The sequence below is a fragment of the Glarea lozoyensis genome, assembly GCF_000409485.1.
Source record: "Glarea lozoyensis ATCC 20868 chromosome Unknown GLAREA9, whole genome shotgun sequence".
NCBI lineage: Eukaryota > Fungi > Ascomycota > Leotiomycetes > Helotiales > Helotiaceae > Glarea > Glarea lozoyensis.
In genome coordinates, this window is record NW_007361004.1 from 107,851 (window position 1) to 125,201 (window position 17,351).

The window sequence follows — 17,351 nt, forward strand, 5'->3', positions numbered from 1 at the left end:
AGCTTAAAGGAATTCGTGAATGATGCTAAATGAAAGACGGACAAAAGAAATGTATGATCATCCGGAAAAAAAACATGAATCATAACTGCTGAAAGACTTATCGCTACAGTACAGACAATCGGGAATGGGGTGAGATTACCTGCAGGAGAAAGCAAAGAAACAATGATCCACCCAAAGCTCCCACGCTCTCCATTACTGACCAGCCTTCTCATCAACAACTACGACAATTTTACCCTTTGCTCTCCCAGTCTTTATCTTCTCAAAAGCTTTAGCCCCTTCTTCAAAAAGAAATTTGGTATCCACGATCGCCTTGACCTTCCCTTCACTCATCAATTTCCCAATGCTGTTCAAGTCTTCAACGGTGGGCTTCATCATGTAACTGATCAGCTTTCGTTTCCCACCACCTAGGAATCCGGGTCGGAATAGTCTTCCAAACGTAGTAGTGATAGCATTATACGAGAACTCTCCGCCCACAACGACGAACTTCGCTTCCGGGGTCGTGAACTCGTGAGCCCGGTAGTACAGAGTAGAAGGATATCCAACATTATCAACAACGTGATCAAACTTCTTTCCACTAGCCACGAGCGCGTCAACCACGTCTCCTTTCTTATAATCAACAACATCATCCGCACCAAGCTTTTTGCAGAGGTCAACGTTAGCTGTGGAACAGCTGGTCGTGACATGGCACCCGAAAGACTTTGCGAACTGAATAGCGAAAACACCAACACCGCCTGAACCACCATTTAAGAAGACTTTGTCTCCTTGTTTGACATAGGGTGCAATTGTTTGATATCCAGTGAGACCAGCAATACCAACAGTGGCTGCGTCCACGGGATCAAGACCTTGAGGGATTGAGGTGACTGCCGTATCTGTAGCTAGCGCATACTGTGCCATGGCACCTCCAGCAATCGGACTAGCACCAGCAAGACCGAAAACTAATTGTCCAGCTTTGAGAGGTGAGCCGGCGGCAGGTGTTACGATACGGCCAGCGAAATCTCGACATGGTGTTGCATTTTTCCCGCCAAGAAAACCACCAATAAATGGGAGTTCAACGAGTTTGTAATCGATCGGGTTGACGGCGCAAGCAATTATTTGAACGAGATGCTGTTGTGGGCCTGGTTTTGGTACGGCTGCAGAGTCGTTGATGTGTAGGTTTTTGTCCAGACCTCCTTTGGCGCTGCTGAACTGCCAGGCTCGTGATGTTGATGGGGGAGAAGCCATGTTCGATCGTAAATAAGCGAGGAATGATGACGCCGTCAAGTAAAGGGGGGTGATTTCTCACTCAGTTTGGCGAAATAAAGTATGTAGAAGTCTTCAATGGATATGTTTTGATAGTTTGCACTAATGGAATGACAAGAAATGGTGGTTCGACCCTTTTTATGATTTCATACAAGTAACCTTAGCGTGATCCAACCGGCGGAGGGTCACCCCGGAGGATCAAAATGTCTCCGCCACCGATCCGATTCCACGTGACTTGGCAAAGGGGACCGAAAAACAGTTTCCGAACCTGCAGCTGGGCCGATGGCTTTCTGATTGTTTGCGTAAATAAGATAGATTCAATATATTTTCTTTTTGGGCATTGGCCTATTACTGGCAGTGCCTGGAAAGGTTGAAAGAGAGTGACCGTTTGCATAGGTTGACATCAGCTTCATTAACGAGCCCTCTTCTGTTTGAACTCGATATTACATTGTGTTATATATCGCAATTTTACCGCACAGTCCTTTCCAGCAGAAGAATTATTGTAACCATATACGATGACGTGGACTACAAACAGGTTTATTTATCAATTGGTATGCGGAAAGCAGTGAGGACGAGCGTTTATGGGGTGGAAGCCCGTTCATCATACGACATTCTAGTTGCCACTATACAATTTGTCGCTCAGTTTTGATATTTTATTCGGAGTCACCCCATCAATTCATCGTAACAATTTACCACTAGATGCAATAATTTATGTCCAAAACGGCAAGTACGGCTGAAAATGTACCAGGTTCTGATGTCAAGACTTGCAGATTGGAGCTTCAGTTACACAGAAATGAAGCCAATCACATCTTGATTCTCGTAATTGGCACGCAGCAGAGACAATCGCAAAGATTATAACGTTACAATGCATCTGCAAACGGGAATCCAGATATTTCCATTTCCGATAGCGTGGATACAAACGTAGAAAGAAATCAAGTCACTACAATCGTCAGGTGTTATAACAGCATGGCCACAAAATGGGGGACAGTCATCTCTACTGACCTGTAGATTCTCGGCCGCCACTTCGATAGAAATATGGCTTCTACAGGATGGCTTCGTGAGTTTTATAAGATAGCAGTGTCTCATTGTCACCAGTACACGGCCCGTGAGGAGTTGTTCTCTTGACTTATTCATTGATGCCGCACTCTCTCGCATACTCTGATTGAGCGAAATCTATATTGAAATAGCGAGAGCAGTTCCTGAAAGAAGAGTGTAAGAAAAGTAGTTCACAGCTAAGATATTAGAGATCCTGTCCTTATTTCACACTTTCTTTCAAAGAACGACGTGCCTGAGAACCAGATTTCTTTTGACTCTCAAATCCGAGGGTAATACTTCTTCAAGGCACAACCCAAGCAACGGAATATATGGACCGGAGAATTTTGCTAGTGACGTGTTGTTGGGATGGATGGATTTTTTTGGGCCAGAGATTGGTGGACAATGTGATCATGCTATAGTTGCTAATCCAGCCCCTCCCATAACTTGTAGCAAGCAGTGGCTTGGACATAGACAGGCGAAGTTCTCAAACATCGCTAACGATTTGTACTGCCTCTGATCCCTTCTCCATTACTCGAACTTTCATCCAGCCTCCTTCTTCAACCCCGACGATCAACCCATCAACACAGCAACGTCTCCATTTCCAGGACTCTCCGACTTCGAGGAATTTCACGTCAAGTCCCTCCACAGCGTCGTATCCAACGCCTTCCATACCAATATGCTTCCCGTCTTGATATGCGGCTTTCATGATCTCCATACTCTCATCTCCACTCAGCGGCCCAAAGTTCACAACTCGCAATACGCCGTCAAGAGGTTTCGTTTCTGGGGATATGGTAAATGTTTTCTCGAGGTTCGATACGAGGGTTGCCAATATATATCCATGCTCTTGGCGCCCAACAGCATTCTGTTTGCCATCTTGCAATAACGTCACATCTGCCTGGTATGCGTGAGGACTTCCGTCCTCGGGGTACAGAAGATCCTTTGCCACCAATCCAAACCGCTTATCTCCATGCTTCCTGTATTCCGTGGTATCCGAGTCCGCAACGAGTGTAGAATGTAGACCGTAGCTGGCCACAACGGCTCCGTACAATGTATTGTTGGAAAGAGGCGTAGCACTCTGGCCTTCGTGTGTAAGGAGACGAGCCCCAGGTGAGAAAGTTGCTTTGAAGGTTGGCAGTGGTTTGGGCTGGCCTGTTAGGAGAGTTCGAAGTGCTTGGACGTATATGGAAGGAGTTGTGGACGACCGATGAAGGGAGTGGAAGAGTGCATTGCCTGTTCCAAGAGGGATTTGACAGATCACCGGTGGAGTGTAATCACTATAGCACGTTAAATACGCTCACATGCTTGCATCTGAAAGGAAAGTGATGTTCGTACCTTGATCTCTCCCCACTCTCCAGAAGCCCATTTATGATGTCGACAATCCCACCATCACCACTAAGCACCACAACTGTTTGAGCATCTCCTCCATTTGCGTTCTCCAGCAAAGTAGTCTTTGCAAGATCATGTACAGATTGCGTATTCTCGGTTCGATCGACGCTATATTGAGATTCGTCGATGGAAAGTGTTTGTAAGACTGGTCGCAGTATCTTCTCGAAAAAGCTAGTTGCGAGGCCAGTTCCAGATAATGTTGATACAACCACACTTAATTGGCAGGAAGGCTCGAGATGACTAGGTACGTCTTTTATATGGTATATATCGAGGAAGTCTTCTGGTAGGTGGGTCGCTTTTGTGATAAGCAGCTCGAAAGGCTGTGGATGCGTTTCTGCGCTTGCCTCTCCTTCTGGGGCGAGGCTCAGTATGTTGTAGCCATCCCCATCGCCCTGAGCTCCAGTGACAGCAATTATATCAGCATCGTGAAGTTGGAGAGCCGTTGATGCCGTCAAGATGCCGTTGGAGAAGGAAAACCGGGGTTTCCCGTTTGATTCTCCCGATGCCGTTACAGATGTGGGACCTTGCTGTGCCATTCTTGACAGGGTAATATCAAGTGTACTAACTCTTGCAAAGATGGCTCCATGATTGTAAACAGCTCAGCGGCGGTAAAAGAGTGGCATGGTACGTAAAGGTGGTTTGGTGGGGAGGTGAGGTGCGAATGATGATGCCTGTCATTATATCCTTGGCGCTCGGTCACTGCTTACAATATCCATCCAGACGAGGAAATTATTGCACTTGAAGATATACAATTATTAATCAGAACATAATTCTTTGCTAGAAATAAAGATTTTACTTATGGAAATTCTAAGCCTAAGGTTCTTCGCCTAAAAACCTCTACCGTACACCTAGTTATTTAATATTATATATAATATAGATATAATTAAACTCTATATAGACGTATTAAACTTTCTTTTATATTATCTTAGTATAATCTCTACTTAAAAATTAAGTTTTAATATTTAGCTATACTATTATAGTTTAGATTATAGCTATAATCTTATTTATTCTTCTAGAAATAAGAAAAGAAGATTAACTAATATTTATTATTTTATAGACTATAGAATTATATATTATTATATTTAATGTTATTTAGTCTTATACTATATTAACTAATCTAAAAAACTAATAATTCTACTATATTATTAGAATACTATAATACCTCTCTTTATCTTAACTTTTAATTAATTTTTAAAGACTCTATTTATAAATATCTTAAATAAAAGAAAATTAATAAAGTAATATTATTTTACTTATTACTTTTTAATTAATAAAAATAATAGAAATTCTATCTTCTAAAAGAATTATTAATAGACTTATTCTTTTTCAATTATTAAATATTTTATAATTAATTCTTTTTATTATTTTATAGACTTATACTTTTAATATATAAGTAATTTAGATAGTCGCTATAGAATATACCGAGTACTTACTATAGTGTATTTAGCGTACTAGCTATAAGATATTCGAGATACTAGCTATAGTACTCGCTATAGGGTACTTAGTGTACTGACCCCTACTAGCCTTACGCTAATATTAATAATTTAATAATATATTATCGGTTTTCTATAGAAGTAAATAGAGCCTTAGGTGCTTTAATACGTCCTCGAAGAGTCGGATAAAGGAGCTACGGACAAAGACTCAATAGAAGCTAATTACAAAGCAGAGATAGACAAAGGTAACGTGTAGTCTAATAAATCAATTCTATCTAATGAAAGTTTGGTGACCTAGAGTCTAAGAAACAGGGTCAAAAGAATCATATCTCAACTAGAGCTGCCTGGGCTTCTCTTAAAATGATTGCAGAATACCTGCTGATTCCTTCCACGCCCCCAGATCTCTCATCAGAATTCCATTCGATATGCAATGAGACTAGAAGATAAAGTATTTGGTCGTCAAAGCCAAAGTACAATGGATAACAAGAACCAAAGACTAGAGGCAGTACTTTCTTCAAGCCTCTTCGGGCTAGTGTGAAGCAAGCAACTACCAGGCAAACATCTCCATTCTCTGCCCCTACAAGATCAAGCAGCTGCTTAGTCAAAGGTCAAGAGCTGTTCATCAATGATAGGTTGGCGACCTTCATATACAGTACCAATTTTTATACATCGGCACCATGCAACATAAACCATTCGATCTTCGACGGCAGCAAATAAGACCTTTTGTTTTTCCTGTATGTTCATGTTCGACCACTTCTCCAACAAAGACGCTCGATCAATTGGTGAAGTATCATGGTGCATCCCGATATGCCTAAGCCATGCCAACCTCCAATTATCAAATTTGCTTGTCCCAGCGTGCATTGGATCTTGGTACGTTCGGAAAAGTAGACCATAAAGTCTGTCCCAACTAACGAAATCAGGATTGGCAAGGCTGCACACTTTCTCAATTCTCTCGATATGCTCACAACGTTCCTCCGTGCTCATATACAAGCAGTGTAGTTCAGTTACTTCGATATTTTGACTCGTGACATTGTAGAATTTGTACGGAAATCGAAACATTCCTATAGATTGTAGCCAGACTTCTCTCTCAGCAACAAATTGCTTCTTGGTGGCAAAACATCCTGCTGGGAAAGGGTTGTAACGGGATTCCAGCGCGCTGAAGGTTACTTGTTGGCGGGTGTGTATTTGATCGAGCATTCTCACGGACATCATCGCTTGTAGGATTCGCGTCTTGTATTGTCGAATGAAGCCGTCGGTATCCCATTTGGCTTTGATCAATGCAGCAATTTGACCAAAGGGACAGGTGGATTCATCGACTCCTGGTCCCCACGTTAGGATACTTTGTGACAATCCAACTCTTTCAAGCCATCCAACTTTTAAGTTATCATCAGACAGATCTTCATAGCACCGTCGAAAAACCTCATCCCAATGTGGTCCCCGGTAATTCTTGTCATATTGGACATGTACACGGATAGGAATTTTGTTTATGTCGGTAGATTCGCCGTCTCTGAGGTATACTGCCAATTTCTCGATATGTCTACGCACTAGTGGTGATAATGCAGCCCAATAGTTCTCTACCAATGTCGAGTACTCATGTGCTGTGACTGCAGTGAAAGGGTGAAAGTCAAGGCTTAAGCGGATGAGCCATTCGAAAAATAGTCTCCATTGCGTATATCCCTTGTCTTTAACGTATACTACCGGATCTCTCTGCTTCCACAATGGAAAGAAATAAAACGACACGAAATCTTGGAAAGTGCCGAAATTGTTCTGACTATACAAGAAATCGTATGAGTCTCTGTCGTACTTATATATGCATCCGCCTCCATCTAGCATTTGGGGATTGGATGGTGGCCAAAGTGCTGTGCGTTCTTCTCGCAGTATCCTGTCCAGCGGTGGCGGAAGTCCCTGTCTTGAGTCTTTATATAGTTTATTCCACTTAATCCGATCAACCTCGACTGTCTGAGGAGCCTGGTAGTTAAAGATTCTCAGTACTGTGAAGTTGGAGTTGGCCACCAGGGATTGGGTTGCTACTATATCTGTGGTTGCAATCGAAGCTGAAGAGCCTGGTGCTTGTCCTGGTTGATAATGTTGGATGGACAAAATAGCTGAGGGTAGAGGAGCTAGTGCAGCATTCGCTCGAGTCTCTGCTCTTGGAAAATGGGTTCTCCACTCCTCTGAGACTGATTATCGTATACAGATGGAGGTTGTGCTACCACCATGGCACCTGATGGTCTTGAGCCCATCAATCTAGCTCGTTTGGCTGGCTCGCCTTCGATAGCAGCTCCACGTGTTGAGGAATGGTCCGAACTTAGAGGTTGTGTTGTATGTTGCCGACCGTCGTCCTCGTCGGGATCGGACTCTCCTCTCGTGGGTTGTAAGGCACGTTTCTTTGGCTGTAACTTTGCTAGTGCCTCCTGTGGTTTACTTGGAGGTAATGACTGAGGTGGCGGACTAGGACTCAACAGTTCTGACATTGGAACCGGTTTTCCTGGTGCCCGTCGCAATCTACTTCTAGGCGATGGCGTGGGCGAGGGGGTGGGACTCAAGAATTCTGTCTTCGATGGGACTGAAGTTGCTCGTGGTTCTTGCGATTCATTCCTAGATGCTGATGGTAGCGATGGAGCATCTTGTGGATCTGAAATTGTTGACATTGCTGGAGCTGCTTGGGGTTGAGTCGCGGTTTCTTGGCCTGATAGCGTGGAAGTGGTTGCACGATGAAATAGCTGCTGCGGTTGGTTTATATCGGTCTTGGAGGCTATTTTGGAGTCTGTTGAGTGACTATCGTCAGGCCGGTGATCGTCCATGATTCTGGACTGGATGGTGTTTATTGGGAGTGAAATTCGCAGAGCTTTCATGAAATGTGTGGCATTAAAACTGTGAGTCGCTTTAAGACTGACGGTGAATGCTTATTAATACCCTAGCACAAACAGACACTCCTGCTCCAACATCATCTGAGTCTGATGCTTAATCAGCTATGTTATTCGACTAGTTGCTCGCAGTAAAATTTTCCTACAAACCTGCAAACAAGCACCAACCCGCGAGGATGTCACACTGTGTTAACGTAGTCAAGATCACTCTCGATTCCAGAAGGAATCATAATCAAATGGATTCAAATGCGGGTTATCTAAAAGCTCCTTCAGAGAAGGCCAAGTAGTCTACTTAACGAGTTTGCAATGTTGCTGAGGACATGTCTGTTCAACCGCTTTGCTTCTTACTATCTATCATGATTTCCTTTTGCTTCTTTTTTATCAAACCAAACCAATATCCTTTTTCTATCATCTGCCATACAATTCTTTTTCCAGTATTCCTCCGCAGCCACCCCGTTCTCTACTTCTTCGAAGACCAACGATATCACTCTTCCATACCGAAAACAGCCGTATGGTAGCGTGTGTAGCCAAAACCGACGAGGATTTGCATGTGATCCATGAACTCATCATACATATCCAGAGACCAAAGCATGTAAGAAGGGTTTAACTCTTCGGCCGCTGATCTGCAATCTCTTGCGAACAAGCCTGTTCCATTGTGGAAACTGTTCTCTACGAATCAATAGATGCTGGAGAATGGACATGGTATGTTGCTTACATGTTACGGAGATCGTGGTCCCATTGCTCAGATGAGCGTTGCGGTCGTAAATCACATCCACTCCACAGCTGAAATCGCGTGTAGTCTATTGGTCCGGCAGCTAGGCTTTTCAACAGTGGTCCAAGGGGAGCTTTCAGTTCTGGTTCCTTGACTACCTTAGGTAGTAAACGTCTAAAACGCTTGCGTTGGGTATGGGAAACACTGCTTGTCTCTCCAGGAGCTTGCCGTTTTTCAGGTCTCGTGGGCATAGCAAACCGATTGTTTTGATTGTTTGCTAGACTTCTCGTAGTATTTGATACTCCAAACATCTCTGGGGGTTCCATAGAGCTGCATTGAGCGTGTATACTGCTTTCGCCGAGCGTTTCTGAAGTGTTCATGATGCTGAATGGAGCCTGTATGTCGCTTTCGCCAAACGTCCCTAGGTCGTCCAAGAAGCTGAATTGAGACTGTACGCCGCTTCCGCTAAGATCCTGTGGGGGGTCCGAAAACCTGAATGGATCAAGTATGGCTCTTTCGTCAAACGGCTCTAGGTTGTCCCTGAAGTTGAGTGGATTCTGTGCGCCGCTTTCGGTATCTTTGAGGCTCGACTCGAGGTGTAGTGCATGATTACTATCTCTGGCCGCTCTGTCAGGCCTTCAAGTTACTGTTCAAGCTTTAATATCATTCGCAGCGAAGGACTTACTCGGCTGAATGAGGTCCACCATAAATAGCTAGTGGTTCTCCACTACCACTTGCTGAGGACTCTGCGGGAGGCTCCAAGGTAGCACTAACAAACTATCAGTACAGGCACATTGGAGCTGTCGTGTGTGCTAGAAACAAGTAAACAAGGAGGTAATACAGGCTAGAATTCTGGTGAGGGGTCGATCTTGGAGCTCGCTTTGGTTTGCTTTGACTAGAACCAGGAAACTCAGGAGCTTTCCCTTTAGCGTTTCTAGGCTTCTTTGCGCGGCCCATTGTTGATTCATCAATGTGTGACGCCTACTGAAAACTTGAAGAAATGAATGGAAAGTCGTTGAGACCAGAAATCAAAGGTTTCCAAAATTAAAAAAAATAAACAGGGTGTGGCCCCGCCAGAATCCAAAAATTGACTCAGAGTTACCTCCGAAATAGTGAATATGGAAAGCATAATAACAATCCTTCGGCTTAAGGAAGATCTGAGGGCAAGCAGACGTCCTCCAACCGATAAGGAGGGGTGTCGAAGTATCCCAATCTCCACCCTTTCTTCCTTTTTCTAGATAGGTCTAAAGGTTTATCTATTGTTCTAACGTCAAAGACGAACAAGAAAGACGTATCTCAATCCTGCATCGATTATTATCTTTAGGGATCTACATTCTAGATGGTCATGGCGACCAAAAAGAAAAGACTTACATTTGCATAGGCTTATCGGAAGCTCTGCAATTCTTTTTGATATCTTGTATACTAACGACAAGTAAAAAGCGGTATTTCTAATATGCTAGAATTCTCAAAGCAAATGATTCCCAGCTTTTTTTATCTGTCTAGGTAACTCTACGAGCTTGTGATGTTCTTTGATTCAGGCGAGATGACTTTATGTTCGGCACAATCAAGTTGGAGATACTGGATCATAGTTTTCTGTGCTTTCTACTGGGAACATTAAATGGAACTTTGTCTCAAACTTAGAAGAAGCGGTTGAAAACATGCAAACAAACTTGATGTAAAGGGATTAAAGGGTTCCAGTCAAAGAAAATGCTTCAGGAAATAACATTGTAGACCGACTTTCATTTGACAAAAGCCTGGGCTGTATTCTTTGTACACTAATCAAAAAACTAACGGTACAACAAGAATCTAACGTTGAGAAATCGAAACTCAGAGGGTTCAGAACTACCATATCTCAGGGGCAAACAGTTGATCAAAGGTTTGCAGGAAGAAGCCTTTAGAAGCCACAAACTACAACACTAAGGTACAAACTAATCATTGTGGCTCTGTTCAAGGTTATCTCTTCTTCTATTATGCGCTCTTTTACTATAGGTAGGACGGGCAAAGTATAGTATCTGTCTAAATTGGCAGCCCAGTTCCATCGACTTGTCATTCCTATACTAGGCGACTTCCTCAGCCCTATAAAATCAACACTGCCACGCTGTTCTGATGACCCTAGTGACTATGGCTTTCCCTGAACACCATCAGTCGGAAGAGTCTATTCCTTGTCGGGCCCATAATATCCTTAAATCTGCTTGAAGCTAGGGAAGCCTGTGTTCCAGCAACTTGGCGCTTATTCCGAAGGTTGATAGTCTGCCGCCAGCCTGTCACAAATCTGCGACATAGTCAGTAAGACTTTGGGGTCGGGTTTGGAAACACCTAGGCATTGATGCTAGGCACAGCGCCGCTGGTAGGGTTTTTGTACATATTTCCTCACTCGATACTTCCCTACGCCTCAAGCTGCCATGTTTCGTCGCAGTCGCAAATTCTGCTTTAGAAGCTTGACTCTGGGAGTTGAATCTCCAAAGGAAGAGAACATTCGTCTGCCGATCTTTTCGTCCCCCAAGAGAAGCACCTCAATATGATTGTATTCGGGAACACCCTCCTCGGTCATCATGTCGTTTTATAGTATACTAGAAGGAAAGCGGGGAGATAGGAGTAATCCTCCGTCGCCATTTAAAAGTCCAGCCCCAAAATTGTCCCTCATATAGTCGCGGTTCGTCGAGATAGTCGCGCAAGGAAAGCAGAACGTTTTCTTCGAGTATACCGAGTAAAGGATGGCTGAGAGAAGGGGCTTTTAGCTCCAAGGTCGAGCATTACCTGGCTTCGGATAGTGTCGTTGATCTGGCGTTGAAATGGAAGTGGTGTTCGGAATCAACTCGAGATAACAGCGGGCGAGGGTAGCGCCGAAGAGAGAAGTTACTTTCCCTCTGCGATAGCTAGTCGAAAGGGTTTCGCGTAAGCAGTGTCTCGCAGACAATGTTGTTGCTATAGAAGGGTTGATCGGGAAGCTTTTTGGCGTTGCAAAATGGCACGTTTCGAGGTCGTTGCTTGGCCCGCCTGACGATGTGCGGACGGTGAAAGGAGGCTGCGTTGACTATACAATGCATGGTAAGAGCCACTCTGGGAATTGAAAAATGGTAGTAATATAATCTGCACGACCGCCAGCTGCAAACTTTTGGGGAGCTGAGGCCACCGCACACATTTATGCGCTACTAAGCTACTTTGAACCCAACAACGTACAATCGAACGGCACTACATCCAGACTCCAACCACATTCATTTAAGTGCATACATTCGAGAATCTTCGCGTTTGGATACGATTTTAGCATACGGCAGGTCACATTCGTAATTGAACATCCGTTCTAGGATTGTCTTTGGAGTCTTTACCCGCAGCACAACCAGTCGCATTTCTATTGTAGAAACTACTCCATAAAGAACACATCTCTCGGGTATTCTACAAGTATCCAAAGACTTTTCTGATCTTACTGAGTTAATTGTGGGCGGTAGATGATGCATCAGGGCATTTTGAAACCAGGAAGTATTCACTCCTAAAATAAAAGGGGGTTGGCTCGCTTAGCCCTTGTCCGTCATGAACATCATTCAAAAAGGCAAAATCAGGACCTACAAGCTTTTATGTAAAGTCCTGCTGATATAAAAAGACTGGGAAAAGGTTCGCTTCATATCTACTACGTCACGTTGCTTTTTAATATGGAGAAATCGTGTTTGGATTGGACACTGGTTTCTGTACTGAAAACTTTCCCAAGTTGCAAGTATTATTCAGAATGACTTGAATAATGAGTATTCCTATTTATTCGCTGCGAAGACCAAAAGGAGTCTGGCAGAATGGTACCATTTTTGAAAAGGTTAAATTTCGCCTAGAAAATGGGTTGCAACGCAGAAGTCACCACGAACCCATGATGATAGCGCAGCCTGTCCAAATTTAGGCTGTCAGTAATTGATTGACAAGTGCACAACTAGCTACGAAGATACTAAGGTACTAAGGTACAAAATAGTATGGTCCTACCACTCAGCTCCACTATACATTATCTTTTGTCCATCCTCGAGAATGCACATTGCAAGTACAAAGGAGAACCACATCTAACTTCGCCCTCCTAGAATCTTTCCAATAAAGTGAAGTTGTCCCAAACCCAATTATTGTAAGCCTTCATGAAGTCATCGAATTTGTCAGCCGAACAATAGGGGGCCAAAGGATCATGGCATCTAGCATGAGAGAAAAACCACACATGAAAATCATTGGTTCGGTGACTGTTTCAAATTAGTCAGACGCGTACTGTCCCATGGACTTTCAGAACTTACAAGTCGTCTCTAGGTGGATAAATTTGATCAAGGACTTGACGGATGGCGGGACTGAGGATCTCAAGATGGTTGAAAGTTTCTCCTCGATCAACAGTAGCTTTTGTCTCCCCCTGAATCGAAGTATTTTGTGAATCGCTGAAGTGCAGCTCGTTGTACATGACTCCTTTCTCAAATCCAAAAAGAGGACCAAAGGGATTGTAGATTGGGGTAGAAGGGCGACTTGCTGCAGGCTGGTTGTTCTGTCGATTCAAACCGTTCATGTCAACATCGGCCAGAGTGTCTCCGTGTGGGGAAATTGCATGCTTGGAATGATCATAATTTCCAATAGGAATGTTAGATTGGAAAAAATTGTAAGTATTTCCCAGGCTGGCTTCCAAAGTATCACTTCTTTCATAATCGCTGGCTTCTTGGCTTGTGTGGATGAAAGTGCTTGACACTCTACCATAATCAAGTCAGCATATGTGTACGAAGTCCTGGTACCTTTGTTGGCCGTCTGGGGTGGTTGTGGCTCACTTATTTGTCTGAAGCCAGATCACTAATATCAGTTTGATCTCCAGCTATTGTGCAACTTGAGACAGACGATGCTCGCGATCGAACACTTCCCTCACCTCCACCTTGATCATGAAAGGCCGAGGAAGAACGGGCCACGGAGGTTGGGGAAGAGTGGCTATTGAACTCTAGTGAATACACTACATCATAGTAACATTTCTTTGAATGGAAACTTACTGAGCAAATGCCATACTATCACCCTGATCTCCTACAGTTAAAATCTCATTCGGGGGAGTTGCCTCTCGGAGAGTTCCGCTGTCTGTGACTATGCCACCTCGAATAGAAGCATCTGTATTGATAGTTGGATTGAGCGTGTCCGTAGACTGATCCTTAGGATTATCTGAAAGGGAACGCCGAGCCGGAGTAGGGGAAGAGCGACGACTTATCCCCCAAGATCAGTAAATAGCGCGAATGGAAACAAGAGATAAACTCACCGGACTCGACGACGCCTAGTAGCTCGATCACGTCTGGTAGGTTGGCCACGTTTGGTAGGTCTACCACGTCCAATAGATTCGCTGCGCGTGACAGCTCTATTTTGAATAGGAGAGCTTAGTTCCACTGAGCTATCGCTGTCATAGATGTTGAAAGACAGGTTTGACGTATCCCTCAGACCTGGGGGGGTAGAGGAGGTGTTCGACATTTCTCCAGCAAGACAATAGTATTCTGGTTGGCAACTTGTCTGTTGTGTTGATGGGATAAAGCTTTCTAAAGTTTGTGGACTGTAAAAGAGAGGTCAAGACCTTGGACTTATGGGGAAAAGAAGAAATAAGATACAAGGCCGGCCGACAATCTGACTCTAACACTCTCTAAGCCACACCAGCTTGGTAGCACAACAACTAGCGTGTCATCGCTGAATTAGCACATAACACAGGAGCTCGGGGGAATCAGTAGGTCAGCAGGGCTGTTTCTACAGTGAACATATAAAACTCATGTCATCAGAGAGACTAGTAATCTAGTCTCATCTTTAATGGGGCTGAATATAGCCGTGTCAGCGGTATGTAGAGCCGAGAAAAGAGAGTAATTCACTTTTTCAGTTAAGTCATATTCTTTAATAAGAATTACACATTAAGGTAGTGAAGTAAAATGACAAGGAGAATTACTGCCACCCCACTAAGTAGGGTAAAGTTATGTATAGTGGGTACTCTATCTATTAAATTTAGCCTAAACATTCTCTTTTTCTTTGGCTTTTATCATTTACTAGAAGCTCTGATTTGGAGCCTCGGTGAGACTTCACAACCCGAGGGCCATTATTCATGAGTCGAAATTGCAATTCTTTCCTTGTAGTACACCTCTCCCATAGTAAACCGGAGAGTTATGGTACCTGTGAACGTCCTTCTGCAATATGAGCGCTGTGCGCAGGCTTTACATTGGTTATGTTTCAAGAACCTGATTAGTCACGTCAGGAAAAGCGACAAAGGTGACATAAACAAAGAGTGACATAAACAAAGAGTGACCAAACAAAGAATCCAACGCAGCCTACAACTGTAGGCTATCAATTAGAGTCCAATTTAAAGTAACACTTTTACACGTCAACAGCTTTCTTTTGAAAGTGACATAGTGTCAAATTCCTAGTAAGAATTCGAAAGTGTAGTGACCAAGATCGATTAGCCGGTGTTCCAACATAGCTCGGGTTGCACCCAGCCCCCAACATTTAAAATACAGGATGGCAGCCAAAGACGACGTCCAAGGCATGCAAGACAAACAGGTCATAGAAAAGATATTTGTTACTAAGTGGAGAATTACGATGAGGACTTCAGAAAGGACAGTTGATCCCACCGTCTTGTTTTAACTTGGATGATGAGCCGTCTTGTTTTGACGTGTAGAACGCATGCTAGCATTCAACGTAGTAACACCTTCTTTCCTAGCCCTAGCCATGCGGTCCTTAGTGTTCTTGACAGAAACTTTTGTTTCGTTGATCGAAAAAGTTTGCGGGAATTAATGCTCAAGAAATTGTGTGTAGTTGAGAGAAAGTAAAGTCCTAGAACTCGACCAGAGTGACTTACTTATAGTCAAGCCAGACCGGGGTAAACTTATTAAGTCTCACCGGAGTATCTTTCAAGCGGCAAAGATATCGGAATAAACTACAATTGGGCATCTTTAAAAGATGAATATAATTCATGGAAATAATTAAAACACCAAAAGAGGGGTTCTAGGCTTTATTCACGTATAAAAGGAAGTTGCTATTAAGTGAAGTTTTTATATATCCAATTTTAAAAACAGCACGTGTCGAGGCGAGGTCTACGCTTCCAACTTTTGTAAATAAATTGGATCTGCCGGCAGTTCATTAAAACAGCCACTATGTTGATTGTACCCAGCAGTAAGCTTTGACCAGCCCGACCTATGTTATATACCAGATCATTCTTCACTATTGAAGTAAGTCTTTTTGTGGGCAGATTGCTGTGTCAACAGCTTGCATTTGCTTCATTTTTATGCTAGAAGCGACAGATTATTTTCAAAAACTGCAATTACTAAATTTGGATAACAAAGGACGTGTGAAGAAAGAACCTAGAGACCTAATCCAGCCAAGAAGCTCATTTCCATGAAAGAGCAGTCAGATAATGAGCGGACGACAAAGAATTCTATTCATAACTAGGAGCCAAACCACAGAGCCGACATGGTGTAGTCTAATTACAGGGCTCTTTTGAGCCAGATCCAGAGTTCATGTGCCCCGGCAGGTGGTCATCCAGTTGTGTTGTTGGCCCAAAGAACATTTCCATCCTAACCCTGCTATCATTTTATGCCAATCAGACAGAAGCAGCCAACAGCTGATCAGCTTCAGAGAAGCTTGGCCAATACTATAAAGCAAGAGGTAAGTCTGTAGACTAGCCTCTCCCATATTTGACTTAGTTCCTCGTCTCTTGTGACCAGTCGACGGGGTTAGAGATATTTGTAATGCTCCAGGGGCTGATAGAAGGTATGGAGAATGTATGGATAGGGTTTAGTGTCTGTGACAGGGTTTTAGTCAGTAAGTGTATCCAGGACGGGTGGTTCAGCCTTCATAGTCAGGATCTGACTTACCTCAATCCAGAACCAAAGATCCTCGCCTCTTTCTATAAATAACTGCAGACCCAATCAAGTATCTAGCCTGACAGACTTCTTGGTAGAGTGCCAGCTAGTATTTTAAGATATCCAGCCCAGCACTACATTCTAGGATGTTTTTGACCAGATGTGGAAAGAGCCTATTTGACATAAGGGGCTCGAAAGTGTATACTTCTGCCTCTATGTTCAGCAATAATGTAGCTGGGCCAGCAGAAGAACGAGTCGTGAGGATTTATAAGAGACCGTGGCCCAGATAGGATGGTTTATCATTTGGATATGCTTCCATCGGATGTGATGTTGCTCTCAGACTGGATCAGGGCCCAAACACTCTATCTGATCAGACTAACCATCCAATTATCAGCTCAAGCCTAAAACTCGACGACAGGATATCATTTACCTGGTACTCATTCGGCATCGATAGTCCCCAATTTCGAATGAGTTGGAACAGGTATATATCTTTGCCTCATAGCTATTATATAGAGTGACGTGAGACAACATCGAAGTGATGAGATGTTGATTTAGGAGAAGTGATATCTGCCGCTCGTGGAAAGGGGTCAACCTGGTTGGCGAGACCAGGTCGGGAGAAACTTTGAAGATGGCGTGGAGCGATCGCATATTCCGGGAGGCAGGATGGGCTGGCGACAAGTAATGGTATAGTGTTGACAATAAAGGCGAACGTTATTTTGACGGTAAGGCCCGTTGACATGCCACGTCAAAATAAATTCGAAGTAGAGCCAACATAAATTCAGAGCTCGCATTTTCCGCAGTTGGGAATTCGTATCGATATGCCGAAAGCTTCGTGATGGAGGAGGCGCAGCGACCAAAAGGCGGACAC

At 43.6% G+C, this 17,351-nt stretch overlaps 5 protein-coding genes across 5 annotated transcripts; all 5 read right to left on the minus strand.

The window, feature by feature from the left end:
• Window positions 1–192: 192 nt before the first annotated feature.
• Window positions 193–1,221, minus strand: GLAREA_07988 (NAD(P)-binding Rossmann-fold containing protein; the record flags this gene model as incomplete). The annotated part of the gene is made up of 1 exon (XM_008090035.1): window positions 193–1,221. One exon carries the CDS (start codon window positions 1,219–1,221, stop codon window positions 193–195), a length of 1,029 nt encoding a protein of 342 aa, XP_008088226.1.
• A 1,537-nt stretch (window positions 1,222–2,758) lies between these two features.
• GLAREA_07989 (uncharacterized protein) lies at window positions 2,759–4,196 on the minus strand (the record flags this gene model as incomplete). The annotated part of the gene is made up of 2 exons (XM_008090036.1): window positions 2,759–3,548; window positions 3,607–4,196. The coding sequence occupies 2 exons, from the start codon at window positions 4,194–4,196 to the stop codon at window positions 2,759–2,761; spliced, it is 1,380 nt and encodes a 459-aa protein (XP_008088227.1).
• Window positions 4,197–5,690: 1,494 nt separating this feature from the next.
• On the minus strand, window positions 5,691–7,897 carry GLAREA_07990 (uncharacterized protein; the record flags this gene model as incomplete). The annotated part of the gene is made up of 2 exons (XM_008090037.1): window positions 5,691–7,267; window positions 7,318–7,897. The coding sequence occupies 2 exons, from the start codon at window positions 7,895–7,897 to the stop codon at window positions 5,691–5,693; spliced, it is 2,157 nt and encodes a 718-aa protein (XP_008088228.1).
• A 547-nt stretch (window positions 7,898–8,444) lies between these two features.
• GLAREA_07991 (uncharacterized protein) lies at window positions 8,445–9,629 on the minus strand (the record flags this gene model as incomplete). Its single annotated transcript, XM_008090038.1, has 4 exons — window positions 8,445–8,622; window positions 8,676–9,299; window positions 9,358–9,441; window positions 9,514–9,629. The coding sequence occupies 4 exons, from the start codon at window positions 9,627–9,629 to the stop codon at window positions 8,445–8,447; spliced, it is 1,002 nt and encodes a 333-aa protein (XP_008088229.1).
• A 3,094-nt stretch (window positions 9,630–12,723) lies between these two features.
• On the minus strand, window positions 12,724–14,117 carry GLAREA_07992 (uncharacterized protein; the record flags this gene model as incomplete). The annotated part of the gene is made up of 4 exons (XM_008090039.1): window positions 12,724–12,877; window positions 12,929–13,366; window positions 13,655–13,858; window positions 13,912–14,117. The coding sequence occupies 4 exons, from the start codon at window positions 14,115–14,117 to the stop codon at window positions 12,724–12,726; spliced, it is 1,002 nt and encodes a 333-aa protein (XP_008088230.1).
• Between the last annotated feature and the right edge of the window lie 3,234 nt (window positions 14,118–17,351).